This window comes from Pteropus vampyrus, unplaced genomic scaffold (assembly GCF_000151845.1).
Source record: "Pteropus vampyrus isolate Shadow unplaced genomic scaffold, Pvam_2.0 Scaffold101, whole genome shotgun sequence".
Taxonomy (NCBI): Eukaryota; Metazoa; Chordata; class Mammalia; order Chiroptera; family Pteropodidae; genus Pteropus; species Pteropus vampyrus.
This window is the reverse complement of record NW_011888882.1, coordinates 5182271-5201136: the sequence shown is the minus strand read 5'-3', so window position 1 is coordinate 5201136 and position 18866 is coordinate 5182271. Positions and strand designations below refer to the sequence as shown.

The window sequence follows — 18866 nt, the reverse complement described above, 5'->3', positions numbered from 1 at the left end:
CTACAAATTCATCCACTACTGTGAACAATAATTATCATTTAAAACTCAAATTAGAGTTTTGGGATGGGGCCTCCACAAATATTTTTTAAAAGACAGAGCTATGATCAGGGTCCTGGAGCATTCCTTCAAATCCTTCACTCAATAAAGATCTAGTATTGATCATGTGCTAGGTGCTGAGATACAAAAATGAAAAAGAGATAGTTTATAGTTTGGGTTACGTCACTGATCCAGTAGTAATATTCTATAACTAAGGAGCCATAAATCTACTTAACAATGTTATCATTTAGCCAGCATTTCTCTACCTCTGCTAAAGAAAAATGTGCAATTGCAGATGTTTTGTTGAAATTCAATTCAAGTAGCTTATGAGCAGAAACAACATGCCAATGCTAGGAATACAAAATTAATGAGATATGATCCTTGCTCTCAAGAAGCCCATAATTTTGAAAAAGAGATAAACTAAATCTTGGCATTCATCCAACCTACCAGAATAGTAGTCCCATAAAAATGAGTCATCCTATATTTCATCTTCTTACTGTTAGCTACATCCTGCTATAAAATTAAAATACATCTTTTCCCCCTTAGTGTTTACAAGTTCCAAATATTTATAGACTTCTCTACTTCACTGTCTCTCTACCAAGATGAATATATTCAGCTCCTTTTCTCTTTTCCTTTTAAAAGAATTCCTCAATATAAGTAATCTTTTTGGTAACTTTAAATTGTCTATTTCTGTATTAAATTCTAGGATCCAAATGACATAATAAAATACTGTTCCAGATATGAAATTGATCACAATGAAAAACACCAACCTCTTTGATGATGTAACACTTCTGATTCTGTAATGTGTGTGAAGTCCATAATACTCATTTTACTTTTTAAATTTAGGGGTTTAAACTATTATATTGAAAATTTATATTCATTCTAACATCTTTAATTGAATGGATTTTCCAGGTTTCTCACATCAAATGAAAATTTAGAGATGATACATACTCTGAAATAATTGTGACTAACAAATAGTGTAAAACTAGATTTCTTACAGTAATTGGAAATGAAGCATTTTTAAAAAATTACTCGACTAAAATTGCAACTCTACTCTTAAGCTCACAGACAAAAAAATAATTTTTCAAATGTCTCCATCATGTTCTTTTTAACACCATTATTTGTATTTGATATACTTGAGATTTCTATAGCTACTACACAAAATATCTACAAAGTAAACATACAGTTTAAATCTTCTACTTCTGAAAATACTTTGGCAAAACCATGAAAATATGGTCCAGATATCAGGACTCACGATGAACAAAAAGAATCTAGTCTGTGACTAGATTCCTATTGGATCAAGGTTTCAACTCTTATTAGAGTTTCTTACTTAAGGAGTAAAGGCATTTGGTGAATGTGTGGGTAAAATATAAACAAATGCTATACTAGGTCAGAACCACATTCAGAACATATTTTTGACACCGTGCTCATGTTATGGATGAGGTAATAACAATCAGTGGTGGTTTCTTTAGTGGGGAAAAAAATTTCATCCAAGAAAAATAACTCAATTCTGTTGCTCAAACGTTTAGTACTTAAAAACAAACAAATCCCTAGCCTGATATTTAGGGCCTTCCTCAATCAGACTCCAACCCATATATGTACAGACACAGTAAGAAGTCTTAAGACAGAAGAAATTCTCACAAATATAGTGGACAATTTGGTGACGGACAGAGGGGAGAGGGGTTGGGAGGCTAGGAGAATGGGGTGAAGGGTTAAAGAAGTACAAATTAGTAGTTGATAGTTGGGCATGGGGAGCATGGAAGAGGGAATGCAGTTAGCATTAGTACGATGGCTAAGTGGAGGGCCAGGGGAGGGAGGTAGCAATAGGGAGGATCGTTTTGTGAACTATATAAATGTCCAACCAATGTACTGTATACTTGAAACTAATTAAAATAAATACATGTATTTAAAAAAAAAAAGAAAGAAAGAAAGAAAGAAATTAAGGCCGCTGAGGAAGGTCTAAGGTGGGCTGGAAGGGAAAGACATTGTTGACAAAGAGACAAGAGGCTATTACCACACTACGACAAAGAGATAATAAAAGGCCTAAACTAGGACTGAGGCACTAGGGATGAAATTAGATGAACAAAAAGAGATATTTTACAGGTGAAACTGAAAGGTCTATGCAAGTTCTGGATGTAGAGTGCAAGGGCCTGTAAGGGGTAATAGACATTTCTAAGCTAGAAGGAAGGTGGTGCCGTAACCAAAATAGAGGACACTAAAGCAACAGCAAGCTTGCATGGGAGAAAACTGAGTCCTTGTCATAATGGGTTTTAGTACCAGGGAACATTCAAATAAAATGTGTTAATCTATGCTATTTAGAACAAAATACAGGCATATTTCACTTTGTGCTTTGCTTTATTGCACTTTGCACATATTGCGTTATTTACACACAGGTTTGTGGCAACCCTGCGGCAAGAAAGTCTGTTGGCGCCATTTTCCCAACAGCATTTGTCACTTTGTGTCTCTGTGTCACATTTTGGTAATTCTCACATTATTTCAAACTTTTTCATTATTATTATATTTGTTATGGCGATCTGTGATCTTTGATGTTATTATTGTGATTGTTTTGGGGTGCCACAAACCACACCCACATAAAACGGCGAACTTAATGGACAAATGTGTGTGTTATGACGGCTCCACTGACTGGCCATTCTCTTCCCCCAATCTTTCTTCCTCTCCTCTGGCCTCCCCATTCCCCGAGACACAACAATGTTGAAGTTAGGCCAATTAATAACTTACGATGGCCTCCAACTGTTCAAGTAAAAGAGTCGCACATCTCTCACTTTAAATCAAAAGCCAGAAATGATTAAGCGTAGTGAGGAAGGCATGTCAAAAGCTGAAATATGTCGTAAGGCAGGCCTCTTGCACTGAACAGCCACGTTGTGGTGGAAGTAACTACAGATGTGGTAGAAACAGCAAGAAAACTAGAATTAGAAGTGGAGCCTGAAGATATGACTGAATTGCTACAATCTCATGATAAAACTTTAATGGATGAGGAGTTGCTTTTTATGGATGAGCAAAGAAAGTGGTTTCCTGAGATGGATACTACTCCTGCTGAAGATGCTGCGAAGATTGCTGAAATGACAACAAAAGATTTAGAATATTATACAAACTTAGTCAATGAAGTGGCTGTAAGGTTTGAGAGGGCTGACTCCACTTTTGAAAGAAGTTCTACTGTGAGTAAAAGGCGAACAAACAGCATCACATGCTACAGAAAAATCATTTGTGAAAGGAAGAATCAGTCAATCTGGCAAACTTAATTGTTGTCTTATTTTAAGAAACTGCCACAGCCACCCCAGCCATCAGCAACCACCACCCTTTATCAGTCAGCAGTCATCCACACTGAGGCAATACCTTTAGCAAACAGATTAGGCCTTTCTGAGGGCTCAGATGATGAACAACACTTTTGGCAATAAAGTATTTTTAAATTAAGGTATGTATACTTTTTAGACATAATGCTACCGCACACTTAATAGTCTACAGTATAGTGTAAACATAACTTTATATGCACTGGGAAACCAAAAACAGTCATGTGACTCGCTTTATTGCGACATTTACTTTATTGCAGTGGTCAGGAACCAAACCCACAATGTCTCCGAGGTATGCCTGTATACAATTTTGTGGAAAAAACAGTGAGGTGTTGAAATTAGTTAATCTTCAATAAAAGATTCTGATCAATGATTCAAACACGATAGTGACCTCAAAAATATAACTCACATAGGTTACATAAAGTACATAGCAAATTTAAATCTAGAACCATTTATGTAGGTTTTGATTTAGAACAACCTCATGCACTCCAGACTCATTTAAAAAGTGCTGATTCATGGTTAGTAGGAAAGTGGACAGGTGACAGTCTTTCAGAACCTTACAGTTTAAAATTATGAGATGAAATGCTTCTGTTGAAATGGTATCTGCATCTTTGCAGTCGTTGTCATTTGGTCCCAATTTAACTTCAATTCTACATATAGCAAGATGGTCAGTCAGATGAACAGGCCTGACTGACAAAGGAGCAAGGGGGACTAACTAGATATCCTTGTGTATTCAGTCCTTTCTATAAAAAATACTTATCCTCAATTAGTTAAACTGAATCAACCTAGATTTAGCCCTATCATATCCCTAAAATCTCCAAAATCCTAAGAAATAAATGATCATGAAACTGCTCTTATTCGTAGGAAAATAAAACTTCCAATTATAAATTCATAAATATTACAGCTATTCAGTATCTGTATCTTCTTAAGAACAAACAAATCTCACTGATAGAAACTAAAATGGCAATAATGCAAAGATGAATAGCATGTAATTTGACATTAGCACATGTTTGTTATGTGTGTACTGAATAAAAAAGTAAAATCAAACATTTGAATGTTGGCTAATTTGCCTAATAAGTATATTCCACCTGTTAGATTTAGTCATTTATTTATTATTAATACTGATAACATTCTATTTACAGGATGAAATGTCATTATTTCTGTTTAGCTCTTAAGAGAAAAAAACAATGAGAACTCAGTCTTTAGTCATTAATGTTTTTACTTATGATGAGCAATAATACAAAAAACAAAATGGACTGAAAAGTACTTGTTTCACATGACTATCCCATTAAGGTTATAGCAATCACTTGTTGAAAACCACCCTGACAATTTACAGCTATGCATAAATATAATGGAAGAATATACACCAAATGTTAATAACTAATCTTTTGATATTAGGTTTACGGGTGATTTTGATTTTCTTCTTTTATGCTATGCATATTTTCAAAATATTCTGTAATTAATGTTTATCACAGTTGTACCAAGAAAAAAGATATCTTTTAAAAGAAAGGATGAAAAACACATATGGATTAATTTAAAGGAAACATACTTACCAGATCTCTGTGAAGCACCCAGTTTGCATGGAGGTAATGGATACCATCAAGAATCTGGTAAAGTAATGATTTAACCATAGATCTTGGCAACTGCATGGGCTTTTTATTTGCTTTTGATGCACGGTGAAACTTAATAATATGCTAAAAATTAAAAAAAAAATACTATAATAATACATAGTCTTTGTCTATGTCAATAATACATAATCAAGGCTCCAATTTATTCTCTATATTTTAAAATCACTTATTAAAGGCCATTAATTGACACAAAGAAAAATGATTTGAATAACAAGGCCAACCAAAACAGAACCTATATTGGGAGTGAATGTGACAGTTTTAATGTGGGTATAACGAGTTGCCAAAACCATTAAGATTTTCATTAAATAGGACCAAAAGGTAAAAAGGGTTGATATTTAAAAGCCAAACTAAAAATAGTACTAGTTATATTCTCTACTGACAAAATAAAAGAATTTTTTAAAAAAGAAAAAACTATAAATTTTCACTATTCTATAAAAAGTTAGTACTTAGTACATTGGGTAACATCACTGACTATGTCTATATTTGAATTATTGGGAAGTTCCACCTTCTTTTGGCACAGAATAAAATTAGGATATATTCCTAGTGTTAATATTCAATAGGAAATCACTAGAAAGGAGGAAAGAAAAATGGGGACTTCAGTCCTATTAAAATAAATACGACTGAATCACCATATTCAACTTTTTATGTCAAAATGTCATATTGTGGATTGTAAAAGTATTATAATAAAAGGAAAAATATTCTACCTGCCTCCCATACTCCCATCTCTACCCCATCCATATCCAAAACATGCCAAAATGGGTACTGAATATTCATGAAAAGAATGAAGAAAAACATACGAGAGGTTCTTGTCAACATCTGCTGTAAAGGCGTAAATTCTAAAAGTTCCTTCAAGACCTACAAGTCTGTTCAAGTCATTCCTAAACCGATTTGTAATTTATACAGATGATAAACCACTCTACATTAAATCAAAATTTAATTGTCCAAAATTTGAACTTATCACCAAGTTCGAATTCACTTTTAGCAACTCCTCAGATAAAAATGTGTAAATGCCCTGATTCCTAACTTTAAAAGTATGGAATTAGAATTTTTGGCTTCTATTAATTGATTAAAACATCCTTAATATTTGTAAAATCATACAGATACTTCTATTTGGTAGAGTTAGTTTCGAATAGAAAAATGTTGCAAGAGATTGACCTTAATTTAGAAAGAGCGACTATGCACAAGTACTGGTTCCATGTGTACCACAACAGAAAGTAATTTTCACTACACATATTGGTAAACTTGCATAAAATTACAAGCTCCCGCTCATTAACATTTTATGAAGTAAAATTTCTGATTATAAATACTATCTTCTCAGTAAAATAAGATAATGTTCGCTGCTCAAATTCTTTTAAATCTTCATTTACGTTTATTATATTTGTTTTGAACTACAATCAACAGAGCAAGTCTTCTTTTATGTGAATTAGCAATATGTAGTGCACATATGTATTTCTCCACTCCTACATAAAACAGTTCTAAAAATAGTGAGTTTAGACTTACCCACAAGTCATGTTCTGCATAGTCAAACAGCAGCCATACCTTCCTGTCACTGTGAGAAAGGAACACCTTCTGCAATGCGATCACATTAGGGTGCTTCAATTCTCGCAAAAGCTGAATGCAAGAGGAAGAGAGGGGTCACTATTCCGTTAACAAGTAGGGGAGAATAATGAATTTCCTGTAACTTTGAAATGAAATTTTTGCACATTTAGATAGTCCTGATAAGAAAAAGAAAATGCTACCCAAAATACCATCTTTCTGATTCTTTTTCTACATGTATGTGTGTTTAAAATGAAATCATTTTAAATGATAAAATGTAAAATGGTAAACAAAAGTAGATATATTCCTAAATAATTAAATACACTTTAGTATGTGTGTATTTTTTTTTTTACCAGAGGAAAAGCTTCTTGAGAGGCCAGAATCATGTATTAGTATTGTTTATATCCACTCTACCACACTCTATACTCAATAAATATTTGACAAAAGAAGGAAAGATATTTAACAATCCCTACACTTATCCATGCCTAGAGCGTGTGGTTGAGGTTTTTTAGAAGAATAGTGAGTATAAAGGAATTACTGTCATATCTACTGATAAAAATTGGTGTGGATAAGAGGTCCTATAAATAGAAAAAAGAAATAGGCCTTCACAAAGTGGAAGCGTCAAGCTGGACTTTGATAATAAGGACAGACAGACTAAAACAGCAAGTGAAAACAGCATTGGCACATAACAGGCAGTTGCCTGATAAAATATTTAGCAACAATAACATTAGCTGTTCAAGGTGAAAGCGTGATAAATAGGCCTGCCTCCAGTTGTCCTTAACCAGGGTTCAGATTTAATAGGTAGAGAAAAACTTACTCAATTTGATAAATATATTGAATGCCTTTTAAATGTAAAGCTCTGTAGAAGATTCAAAAAGGGAGAGGGAACAAAACTATTGAATACTTTCTATGTGTAAGCTAATTGTATATGTTTTTCTTTCTTTCAATCCTTATAACAACCCTATGATGCACACAGAGTCCGAGGTTCAGTGGAATAAAAATTACTTGACCAAAATCAAATAGGTTTAGATTTAAATAGATCTGCCCGATTCCAAAGTCCATGCTTCTTCCACTATTGCCAGAAGGCCTTATCTTCAACTCCAAGTGCAGTGTAGTGAAGAAGACAGACAAACAGATCCATGAGGCGGAGAAAAATAAAGTGCTTACCCATGCTGGTAACGTTAAATAAGTAAAGCATACTTTGAGCGCCTGTGCTGGAATCATGTAAAAACAATCATCTGAACTCCATCTCAGGGAACTTTTACAGACTATTCCCTGTTTGCCTAATTCTTTACTACTTTCAATGATAGATTTCCTAAGTCCTCATTTCTCTCAATTTGACTCTGTACCTCAGCTCTCTCTCTTAACAACCGTGCTAGAAGGTGGTCTACCAGGTATAATTTGGGCACGATTCCCAAATATGACTCCCTGGGTTCTCTCTCCAACCCACATGCCCTGTAACACAGTTAAGAGGTAAGAGCTAGGATGGGCTAGGCTGCCCGTAGCCAGCCTTCCACTTTTCACAGCCTGCCTCAGCATTTTATCTGTATTTCTTGTGGATCTAAGTGGGAAAGGAGAAGCTGGAAGGGAAATGACCAAGGAAGACATAAGAGTCCTACTCCCTTGGTGAGGAGGGAGAGAAGGGGGCTAGATTAGGTGGGTACGCAGTTATCGGCTGCTATCTCTGTTCTCACTGCCTAAGAAATGATAAACAACCCTACTTCTTGCTTCAGATGCAAATGTTATACATATGTTCCTAATTAATGACCAGAGAGCGTGGCATTTTGGAGGAATGCAGAGCTATAACCAGTTTCCTGCTTTTGAATATTTTAGGCTCCTAGAGTCAGCAGAGTAGTGTTTAATGACCCCACTTGCCATGGCCAACCTTCTAGTCCTTGGACCCCAGGTCTCACTCCAGGCACAATGACTTGTCTCCCTCTCTTTCTGACTCTTTGGTACTGATGAACTTAGAGAGTTGGCCTTTATTAAGTCTCCATCTCAAATGTGTTCTCTTTGCCGCTTGCAATAAAAAGGAGGTGAAACTTCTGCATCTAAACCAGGCTACTGAAACACCAAACAGCACAGACCTTTGACACCTGGACCCTCATTTATCTGAGAAAGGGGATGTCACATGCAGCAATATGTAATCAATACCTCTCAGAAATTATGTTTTCTAGAACTACGAACTATTGATCTCTCTACAATGAATCTACTTTAAGTCCCATGTTTAAACATTATTTTGAATAGGTAATACATTTACATGATTCAAAAATCAAAAGTAAATACAAGGATATAGACTGAGACACCCCATTAACACTCCTGCCCCCAGTGATTTCAATCCCTCGTGCCTCCTAAAAATAAATTTTATTAGTTGCTTGTTAATCCTTCCTGTGTTTCTTTATGCAAATAAAAGCAAATGTGAATATATACTTTTATCTGCTCTTAATTGCACAAAAGATAGCACTTTACTTTTTTTCTTTTTTACTTTATCTTGAAATCTCTTAGTATCAGTACAATATTAGTACTATATAGAAACCTTATTATTTTTTTTTTTACAGCTGCATGGGATTTCTAGGTCACCTTTTTTTATTGCGGTAAATAAACATAACGTAAAATTTACCATTTTAGCCATTTTTAAGTATCCAGTCCAGTAGCATTAAGTACATTAACACTGTCATGCAACAATGGCCACTGTCCTTTCTCCAGAACTTCATCTCAGACTGAAACTCTGTACCTCGAACATCTCCCCATTCTCGGCTATTCTACTTTCTGTCTCTAAAAATTCGACTATTACAGGTAACTGATATAAGTGGAATCATACAATTTTTGTCCTTTTGTGTCTGGCTTCTTTCACATAACATGCCTTCAAGATTCATTCATGCTATAGCATGTGTCAGAATTTCCTCTTTTTTTAAGGCAAAATAATATTCCATTGTTATGTACATATTACATTTGCTTATCCATTCATCCCTTCCATCATCCCATGGACACTGGGGTTGATTCTGCCTTTTGGCTATTATGAATAATACTGCCTCAAACACTGATGTACAAATATCTGTTTGAGTTCTTGCTTTTAATTCCTTTATATACCCAGAAGTGGAATTGTTAGATCCTACGGTAATTCTAAGTTTAATTTCTTGAGAAAATACCATATAGATTATTTTTTAATGTAATATACAAGAGGGAAGACTATAAAGTTTGCAACTGCATGCATTTAGTAGAAATTTTTCCCTCATCCCCGAATCTGCATTTGCTAGAACAGCAACATGCACTTTCCATTACTGCATACCTTTATAACTTTTCTAGCCTAAGGGTATCTAAATATCAATGTAAGGCAGATGAGGACCAAAAAACTAGCAAAACAATGTTATCTATGTCTATTTTGTTCCTTCTTCTAATTCATCTGACATGCTACAGCCAGAGTGGTGTTTCAAAAACACAAAACTGATCATGGTCACTAGGGTTCCCTTGTTATCTGATTGAGGAAGTAAAGCAAGAGATAAGGTAAAAGCCAAAAATGAGGAGCCTTGTAAGTAAACCATGCAGCAGTGTTGCCAGCAGGGTTCCCTAATATCACTAGAAACGTGTTCATTTTATAACTATATCACAGTCGTAATTTTACCTTGTTTGAAAATTATTCTTTAATACTCATTTTGCGGAAATATCTCACTTGCACTAACATGAAGCTGCTATAACCTTTATCCTACTGAGTGTGAACATTCTACTTTTATGCAAAAGAAATATTAATAGGTTTGATTACTACTTCAGATCCCTCCTGGGTGCTTGGAAATATATAATATATATACCACATACTATTTTTCTAAAATTTTAAAAAATGTTGAATCCAAAACACATCAGTTCCCAAGGCTTCGTTTAAAGAATTGTGGACCTAGGTATTATTTACTGTATTTTGTTTAAGTTTGATGAAGGCAAAGTTTTAAAGTGGTACTTAGTACACAGTAAGCACTCAATAAACATTTGTCAAAAGAATTAAATCTACTAAACATACCTGGTTCTTACAAAAATAAATCAGTAAATAGCTTGGAATATTATAAAACTTTGCTATCTTTTCAAAAGGTGTTTTGAATATTTTTGCTTTTAATAAATTAAATAGACTATGTCTAAAATAGTTATTCTAAGGACACTAACTTTCCACAAGCTATAGTTACTTTAGGCTTAAAAATGAAGTTTTCTCAACTGGTACTCACTCCGCTAGAAGTATAAGATTGCTGGCTTGATGTAAAGAGCAGAAACATAGCTCTTAATAGTGTAGGGTGAGCTTTTTATTTAACCTGGTGTAGAACTCAAGAAGCAAAAGGGTACTATGAGGGTGTTTCCTGAAAGGGTTGTGAATCCAATAAATACAATAAAATCCTAAAGAAAATGATACATAAGAAAATGGGTTAAAGGGGGACACACCTGAGTAACTAAAGTAGAGATTAATCTAATCACTGGTACCTTTAAGACTGATATACTAATAAAACGCTAGGCCCTAACAAATGCCACACAAAAGTGTATTCTTTACCCTACTTACTAAAACAAACAAATGGAAAGGTAAATTTCTTTACCACTATTTACTAAAGAAACAAATAAAAACAGTAAACAATGTAAATGTCCAATAATAAATAATTATTGGTATATCCACATATTGTAGCCTCAAATATATATATGCCAAGTTTTTAAACATATGAGAAAAGACAAGCTATACTACTGTGATGTAATAGTAAAAGGCTACAAAATATAAATGTTTATAAAACAGGAAACATACCAAAACATTAATATAGTTATCTCTGTGTGGTGGAATTACACGTGACTTTTATTTCTTTCTGTTTTTCTATTTTACAAATTTTCTACAATGAGTATTACTCTTATAATTTACACACTCACACACACCAAAAAACAGTCCTTTCTCTACAGAAATCCACCTGCTGAGATAAGATACTATTGCACTATCACAGCTTCTTAGGCAGTTGATATGAAAGAGATACAAAGAAAGGAGATGGTCATGCTGAGACTTTCCTTGATTGTACCGATGGACTTTAATCTCTTGTCACATAAACATTTGTTCAACATGACATCATGCAACTACAAATATGTTTTAATCACATCCAAACAAGAGTTAAGTATAGTATGATTTTCCTTTGAAAATCTCACACTGAATGATAACATGTCTTGTGCCAGATACTGAATACTAACATGATCCCAAAGGAGCCTAAGGAAGAATGTGCAATAGAGATGTCAAGATTTTACCCTTCAAGGGCATATAGTGATTATAAAGTATCTACTTACTGCTGTCCTAACATATAACAATCTAAAGTTACCATCCTAAACTTTTTTCTCTAAAGCATTATTTAGGATCCTGACTCAATCTGGGAAGCCTTGTGTAGATTAACAAATACAGAATGCATTTGTATTTTTATCCACATATGTGTCTTCCTCTTTTCTCTCCACTTTCTGTTCTCCAAGTCTCTGGTGCCCCCATGGGTTCCAGATTCCTTTTTCAAGTTATCTGAATGGAAAGAGTCCTCTTACACTTCAATAACTCGCTTATCTCAAAGTAAATCCAATTTTCTGTTTTTATTTGATCTGTTATAAGTAACAGCATGATCCACTTGACCACTGAACTTTCCCCTTGATGAGAATGGCTTTATTTGAGAAAGCACGAAGTGTATCATTTTTTTAAATGTATGACCATCCTCCCCACCCACCCCTCCACCCCACAAAAAAGGAAGATAAACAAAGCAGTGTATTTTATGGCAAACAGAAGCTTCACCTAACTTCAAAATGCCCCAGTATTCCTAAAGTGAAATTTAAGAATTAGCATTTTGAAACCTGACACCTTCACACCTGTGACAAGCCTTTTGGAAGCTAGCCTAGATGTATTATAACCTTCCAGCAGGTGGCACTCATACCTTAAAAAGGGTCTATGAAACGGTAACCCAGCCTTGGTTGGAGGTGGCCTTAAATATTTTGCTTTTACTTTAATGACACTGCTTAGGTACTGGTCTTAAGTTTCAGGCAGGTCTGTGTTCCCCATTGCCACTAAGTAGAAGTAACAGGTTACAGAATTCAGAGACCTGAATTTGAGTCCTGACTTAAGAGCTGTATGACTTAAAGCATGTTGCTCAACCCCTTTTGGGCCTCACAGAAGAATAAAAATATGTACTGCCAAACAAAACATACACACAGTTTCTGTAAGGATTAAGTGAATGTAAGTACATTAACTATATAATACAATGCTTAGAACATATTAAGTATTATGTTCTAATTAAGTAATTAAGAGTTATTACTCTTATAACCATCATATGCAAGAATGTTATGAGAACTATACGACATGATATATGTAGAATGTCTGCTATACTATAAATTCTCAATAAACAACAGCTGTTTTTGTTGTTGTACTTAGATGAAAAAGGCTAACCACTCCTCCAGGCAGTCAGAGATACTTGTTACAAAGACAGGCTGTGATAGGGAATACCATAGCATTTCCTCACCAAAGTGCCCGAAACAATCCTTCAGTACAGTCTATAATAATACTATGGCTATATCAAACTTATTTTCCTTTCCATTTTGCATCAATCTGGTTTCCTTTTCTCTGTGACTTCAAATACTATATGTACTTGGGCTGGGAGAGAGATCTGAAACCAAATAAGGTCTGGAATAAATAAGTTTACTTACCCTATGATAGTGTATATGTTTTTTTAAGTATGAATACTTAATCTTTTATGTAACATATTCCATGAGAAAACTATATATACTTTTTATAAATCAATGGAACTCTGAATATACAAAGTTTAAATATGAAAAATGAAAGATGCGAATCAAAATAAAGAGTTTACAAAGTTAAACCTATATCACCTGGAATTCTCAGGGGCTTTCTGATTCTTTGAGGGGTAATCAGAAAATCTTTTCTTGTTTCAAAGCTCCTTGCTGAAAACTTTCCCTACCTTCACAATTATCAAAACTAAATTTGTCTTTAATGCCTTGGGGTTTCAATAAATAAACTCCTAACAAGTGTTTATGTCCTTCTCATTTATCTTTTTTTCTCCTTGAAGTAAAATGAAAGGGGAAAAAAAAACTAATTTAAAACTCCTTATTTAGATCCTGGCTTAAAAAAAAAAGATTGTCTTATTTTCCAGAATTCTGTCTCTAGTCTTCTTTTCCTTCTCTATTCTTCAGTCTCTCTTGACCTCTTACCCATGTGTCTAAGTTTAGCTACTATTTCTATGGAGAATCTCAAATCCCAATCTCTAGCCCTAATCTCTATCCTAAACCCTGACATCAATTTCCAACTATGCATATGCATGTCCACATGGAAATCCCACTGTCCCTCAGAATTCACAGGTCTAAAACTGATCATCACTTGCCCACCTCTATGTCAGTGTGTCCACTATTCCTGAAATTACACCAGTATTTCCCAATCACCAACAAAAGCTCAAAACCTTATAATCAATCAGTGTTCAGTCACTGAACATGTGCTACGTGCTCTGCCTTTTAAAATACCACTCATGAATTCTCACCTTGATCATTAAAATAAAACTTTAACTAGTATTTACACATACGCTCTTCTCTCTGCCTGGAAAGAGCTTCTCTATCCTCTTTGCCTAATTAATGCTTACTTGCTTTGTAGAAAGGACTTTAAAAAGGACAATTTATCACTGCTTCTAAGAAGCCTTCCCTGAAACTCCTAGTCAGAAGTGGGTGTATCTCGTTTTTCCATCCATACTGTAGTTCTCTTAACCACTAATAAATAAAATTGTAATATAGTCTAATTATCTATCTTCCCTAACAGATTGTAAGGTTTTAGAGTGCTAGAACTATGTCTTCCATCTCCACATTTCCATTGTCTTATACAAGCCAGACCACATGGTGTGTGTTCAACAAATGCTGACTGAATTAATGAGTGTGATAATTTATCTCCTATCTCTTCTAATTCATACTATATTGACATCAGAATATCTTCCTAAAATAGAAAATCTGATAATGTTAGCTCTCCCATTCCAAAATCTTAAATGACTTCAAGGTTAAAATCCCTAAACAGAACATTCAAAACCATCCACCCAAAGGCTAAATCCATTTTTTCCTGCTTTTTTTTTTTTTTTCGGGGGGTGGGGAGGGTAGGAGGGGAGCAGGTGGACTGAGACTCAAGAAAAAAACTACACAGTAAAGATTTTAACCAAAAATGAGGCAGGTAGATAAGATCCAAGTTAAGGACCAGTGAGCTTTGCCCTGATATAAAGGCATAACTGGCATATGTTGTGGCCTTCATCTTAAGGATACTCCCTATGCAGTCATCATAAATAGGCTCTCAAGGTCTCCACTACACAGAATTCTGCCCATTACTCATTATCTCCCATAAGGCCTTGCCCTACGACATGGGGATGAGGCAGAAGCATGATAGAAAATACTTAGCAGGTAACAATAATTTCAAAAGGTCAAAATTCATTAATAAACATTTGAATGCCTAGCATATTCCAGGCACAGGAAGTCTCAGGGAGTTTGTGGCAGTTGTGGCCTAATAAAAATCAATGAGAAGACAGATTAAACAAATAATTTTTAAATTGTAATCATGGTGAGATTATTAAGCAAAATAGAAAATATGCAATACAGCAGACCTAACCTAGTCTGAAAAGTCAGAGAAGGTGCTCCTAATGAAGAAGGAACTAAGGAGCCTCAATCAACAAGGAAGTATACTAGCAGATATTCTTATCATGTGAATATACCGATTCTAAGAACTCCTTCACTATTCATCTTTTAGGAGAAAATATCAAATGAAATGCCTACTTTATTCTAAATTTGCTAGCGCAGACTTCTGTTACTATGTAATTGAATAGAACTCTTTTCTTTCCAGATGAATATTTATAAAATCACCTAGCACAGGACCTGGCACAAAGTAGGCACTCAACAAGTTTTGTTGAATGAGAAAATGAAAGCAATAGTACACAAATTTTCATATACGTTGGTTAGGTGACATGTATTCCACACTGAAAAAATATTATTTTCAAAACTGCCGTTATCTTTTATAAACTAAATGTTCAAACGAGATTGTTTAAGGAATTTACTGAGTTTGAAAAATAACTTGAAATTGGTATTTGATTAATTAAGCAAAAGAAAGTAGTAATTTTATCCTAAATGGCCATGATAAACCTATTTTTAATCTTGGTACACTCTCGAGCTATCTGGTTTTACACCTAACCCATACCTTTATAACTTATATTTCTAAAACATACAGTTTATAATTTTTTTGAGTAAAAACAGACAATCAAGTAGCCCTGGAATTCATCTCTCCTCTCCCCTCTCCTCCCCTCCCTCCTCTTTCCTCTCGCTCTCTCTCTCTTTCTCTCTCTCTCTCGCTCTCTCACACACACACACACACACACACACACACAAACACACACACACACACACACAGTGCATGTGCATGTGCACACACATGTCTGGACCATGCTGGCCAAGGATCTGCGGAGAGAGGTAAGGGCTTTTGATTTCTGAATAAACTTGTCTAATATGTGTTGGACATTTTCAGAACACCCCACCCCTGAAACTATAAGAAATTGTACTTATATTTACAATTTATAGCTAAGGATTCTGATTAATTATTAATGGATAAATTACCAGTACGAATAATTGAACATATTTCACATCACTATGACTCTATAAAAGATAAACACAGTGAAGTCATGGCTCAAATAAATTAATCATTTATAGTTCCTGAAGACCTCACAGGAATTTTAAGAGCAGTAACAGGGAAAACAACTAAATGACCTGAGCAAAATACAATCCAGGAAATTACTACTATATTGTATCCATTAAGCAGAAAATCTACTTCCTTCCTACTCTGCTAAGAAACCTTTATATGTATTATAAGACAACACAGAAGGAGGTGAGTTTCCACAATGAAAATAAGTGGTTTCTTTTCTATTAAACATCTACTAGATTTAATCAATAAATCCTAAATACTTCCACAAAGAGCATTAACTTTAATTTTTTAAAGAGTTTCATTTTGACATGTGTGGCTTTTATTAAATATGTTAAACGATGATTAGGAAAAGATTAGAAATCACTATAATAATGAAAACTAATTCACAATATTATAACTTTCAATAATTTTGTGTTTAGCAGAGCACATGCAAAAAAGAACATTAACTTTAAAGCAAGCTTTCTTTAAATGATCTTGGAGCTTTGAAATTTAATGTCTATACAAGGCGGCTTGAAAAATACATATAAAATGTCAAATCTCACTATACTCTCCTCTTTGAAATGTAATTCTCCAACATAAGTTCTGGTCACACTCTTCAATAAACAAATACTACACCTGCTATGGGGAAAGCTCCTTTTAAGTAAAATTCACTGGGAAAAGGTTGATAACTTTGACTACAAAATTATCTTGTACAGATAATATATCCTAAACAAAGTCAAAAGTCTAACAAACTTTGAAAACATCACCAAACTATAAGACATTAACAGGCTAATTTGCTTGATTATAGAGTTTATAAAAATCATTTTTTAAAAAAGAAAAACACTTCAATAAGATAATGGGCAGAAAATATAAATAGACATTTCACAAAAATAAATATAAATTAAGTAAAAAATCATATAAAAATATGACTATATGACTATCTCACTTAATTTAAGAATGAATTTGAAGCAATGAAAATATAGTTTTCAACTCTCAGACTGAGAAAATTTTTAAAGCTTAATAAATGCATCTAAATTGTATCAATAGAAATCTGGTTGCATAAATTAAGGTCCATTCCCATAGCAAAATATTATATAACCATTAAAAAAGAATGCTGTAAGAATAAGATAGATCCATACTGTTAATATGGAAAGATTACAAAGATATAATATTAAGTGATAAAGATAAAGATGGAACAGAATATGTAGCATCTCTTGGTATTTTTAAAAGATCTACATGTTCTGGCATATGCATAAACAAACGTTAGTAAGGTCATAAGAAATCATTTATAGTAGTTACTTTTGTGCAGAAGGACTAAGTGAAGAAGGATAAGAGATTTAAAATTTTTCATTTAAAATCTTTCTGTATTTTTTAATCTCATTATGTATATTTATTTAATATTTCTGAAATGTCAAAAGGACTTACCCAGAAGAACAAATTATGAGTAATTTTGCTTCGCCACCCTATACTATTCTTCATTTTTAAAAATTAATTTTTATAAAAATCTATATTTTAAGATATTGTTTTTTAAAACTGCAACTTATAACCAATTACTGGATTATAAAATCAGTTTAGTGAGTGGCAACCAGCAACCCCCAGCACTCCAAGTGATATCACTCAAACTAGACTAGTATAGAAAATAACAGAAAACACCATTGCATATCACTGGTTATGAGCAAGAAAGAGAGCCAGAACAAGATTAGGGTAACAGCCAAAACAGTTTAAAAACCACTGCTCTAGGATATTATGCTAATAGTATTTTGGATAGAGTGCTCAGGAAAAATCTTAATGACCTTTTAATTTCCATTTCAAAACCAAGAATCATTTTATATTAAGCTGAGTTTTTATATGGCAATTCTTGGTATGACCAACTTGAAAAGTAATGAAGAAAAAATTTCCGAAAACTCTAAAAAGATGTATTGAGATGACACTTAACACAACAAACACTGAGACTTGAATGAATTTTTAAAAATGAATCAGCATATATACATTTGAAATAGCACCACATTATAAGTTATACACATTAATAGTCTCTGGGATTGACAAGATTGAAATTAAAGATTAGTTAATATTGTTTATCTATACAGAGATCACCAAAATAAAAGATTTTTTTTAAAGCTAGGCTATCTGAGAATTTCAGAATATTGGCAGAAGATCACGTAGCTCAAATACAACAGATAATCATGAGGGCACACATTTTGTTCTTTTGGTCTCAAAAAACGTGTTTGCAATGTAAATATATATATGCCTTACTGTTAAAATGTACAGCTGAAACTTACTGAATTTCGTTAACCAATGTCACCATTAAAAAAATTTTTTTAAAATGTGTTTGCTCTGGTTACAAACACCATCTACTGCCTAATCACCTGTTTGATCAGGAAGGTAACTACAAAATGACTAGTCAGAATTAAGAACAAAGTTCAGTCATTAAGTAAAATTAAAGGACTACTGAGGGATGCAATCAAGAGACTGTTTTCATCAACATGGCAACCAAACCATGTATGCAGTCAGAACATCTATAGAAAGCTTGTTCGTCTTTTTAACTTTCATGAACTTCAATTTCATGAATCTTTACTACTTACCTTACATTGTCTTTTTTTCCCTTTTAGCCATCCCTTCATCCTCTTTGCCTGCTCTTTACTTCCTTTATTCCTTTCCATTAAGGGCTTTAATCCCTAT

General features: G+C 33.8%; 1 protein-coding gene across 5 annotated transcripts in view; it reads right to left on the bottom strand.

Annotated features, from left to right (window-relative positions):
• Positions 1-18866, bottom strand: part of CDK19 (cyclin dependent kinase 19) — a 127116-nt gene that overhangs the window by 39771 nt on the left and 68479 nt on the right. For 4 of the 5 annotated variants that reach the window (XM_023533386.1, XM_011364820.2, XM_011364821.2 and 1 more), the window contains 2 exons: positions 6473-6583; positions 4898-5038 (listed from right to left, as the gene is read on the bottom strand). The exons of the other annotated variant lie outside the window; for it this stretch is intronic. In XM_023533386.1, coding sequence (XP_023389154.1) covers positions 4898-5038; positions 6473-6583 — 252 coding nt within the window. The remainder of the gene's footprint in view (positions 1-4897; positions 5039-6472; positions 6584-18866) is intronic. 5 annotated transcript variants of the gene reach the window in all.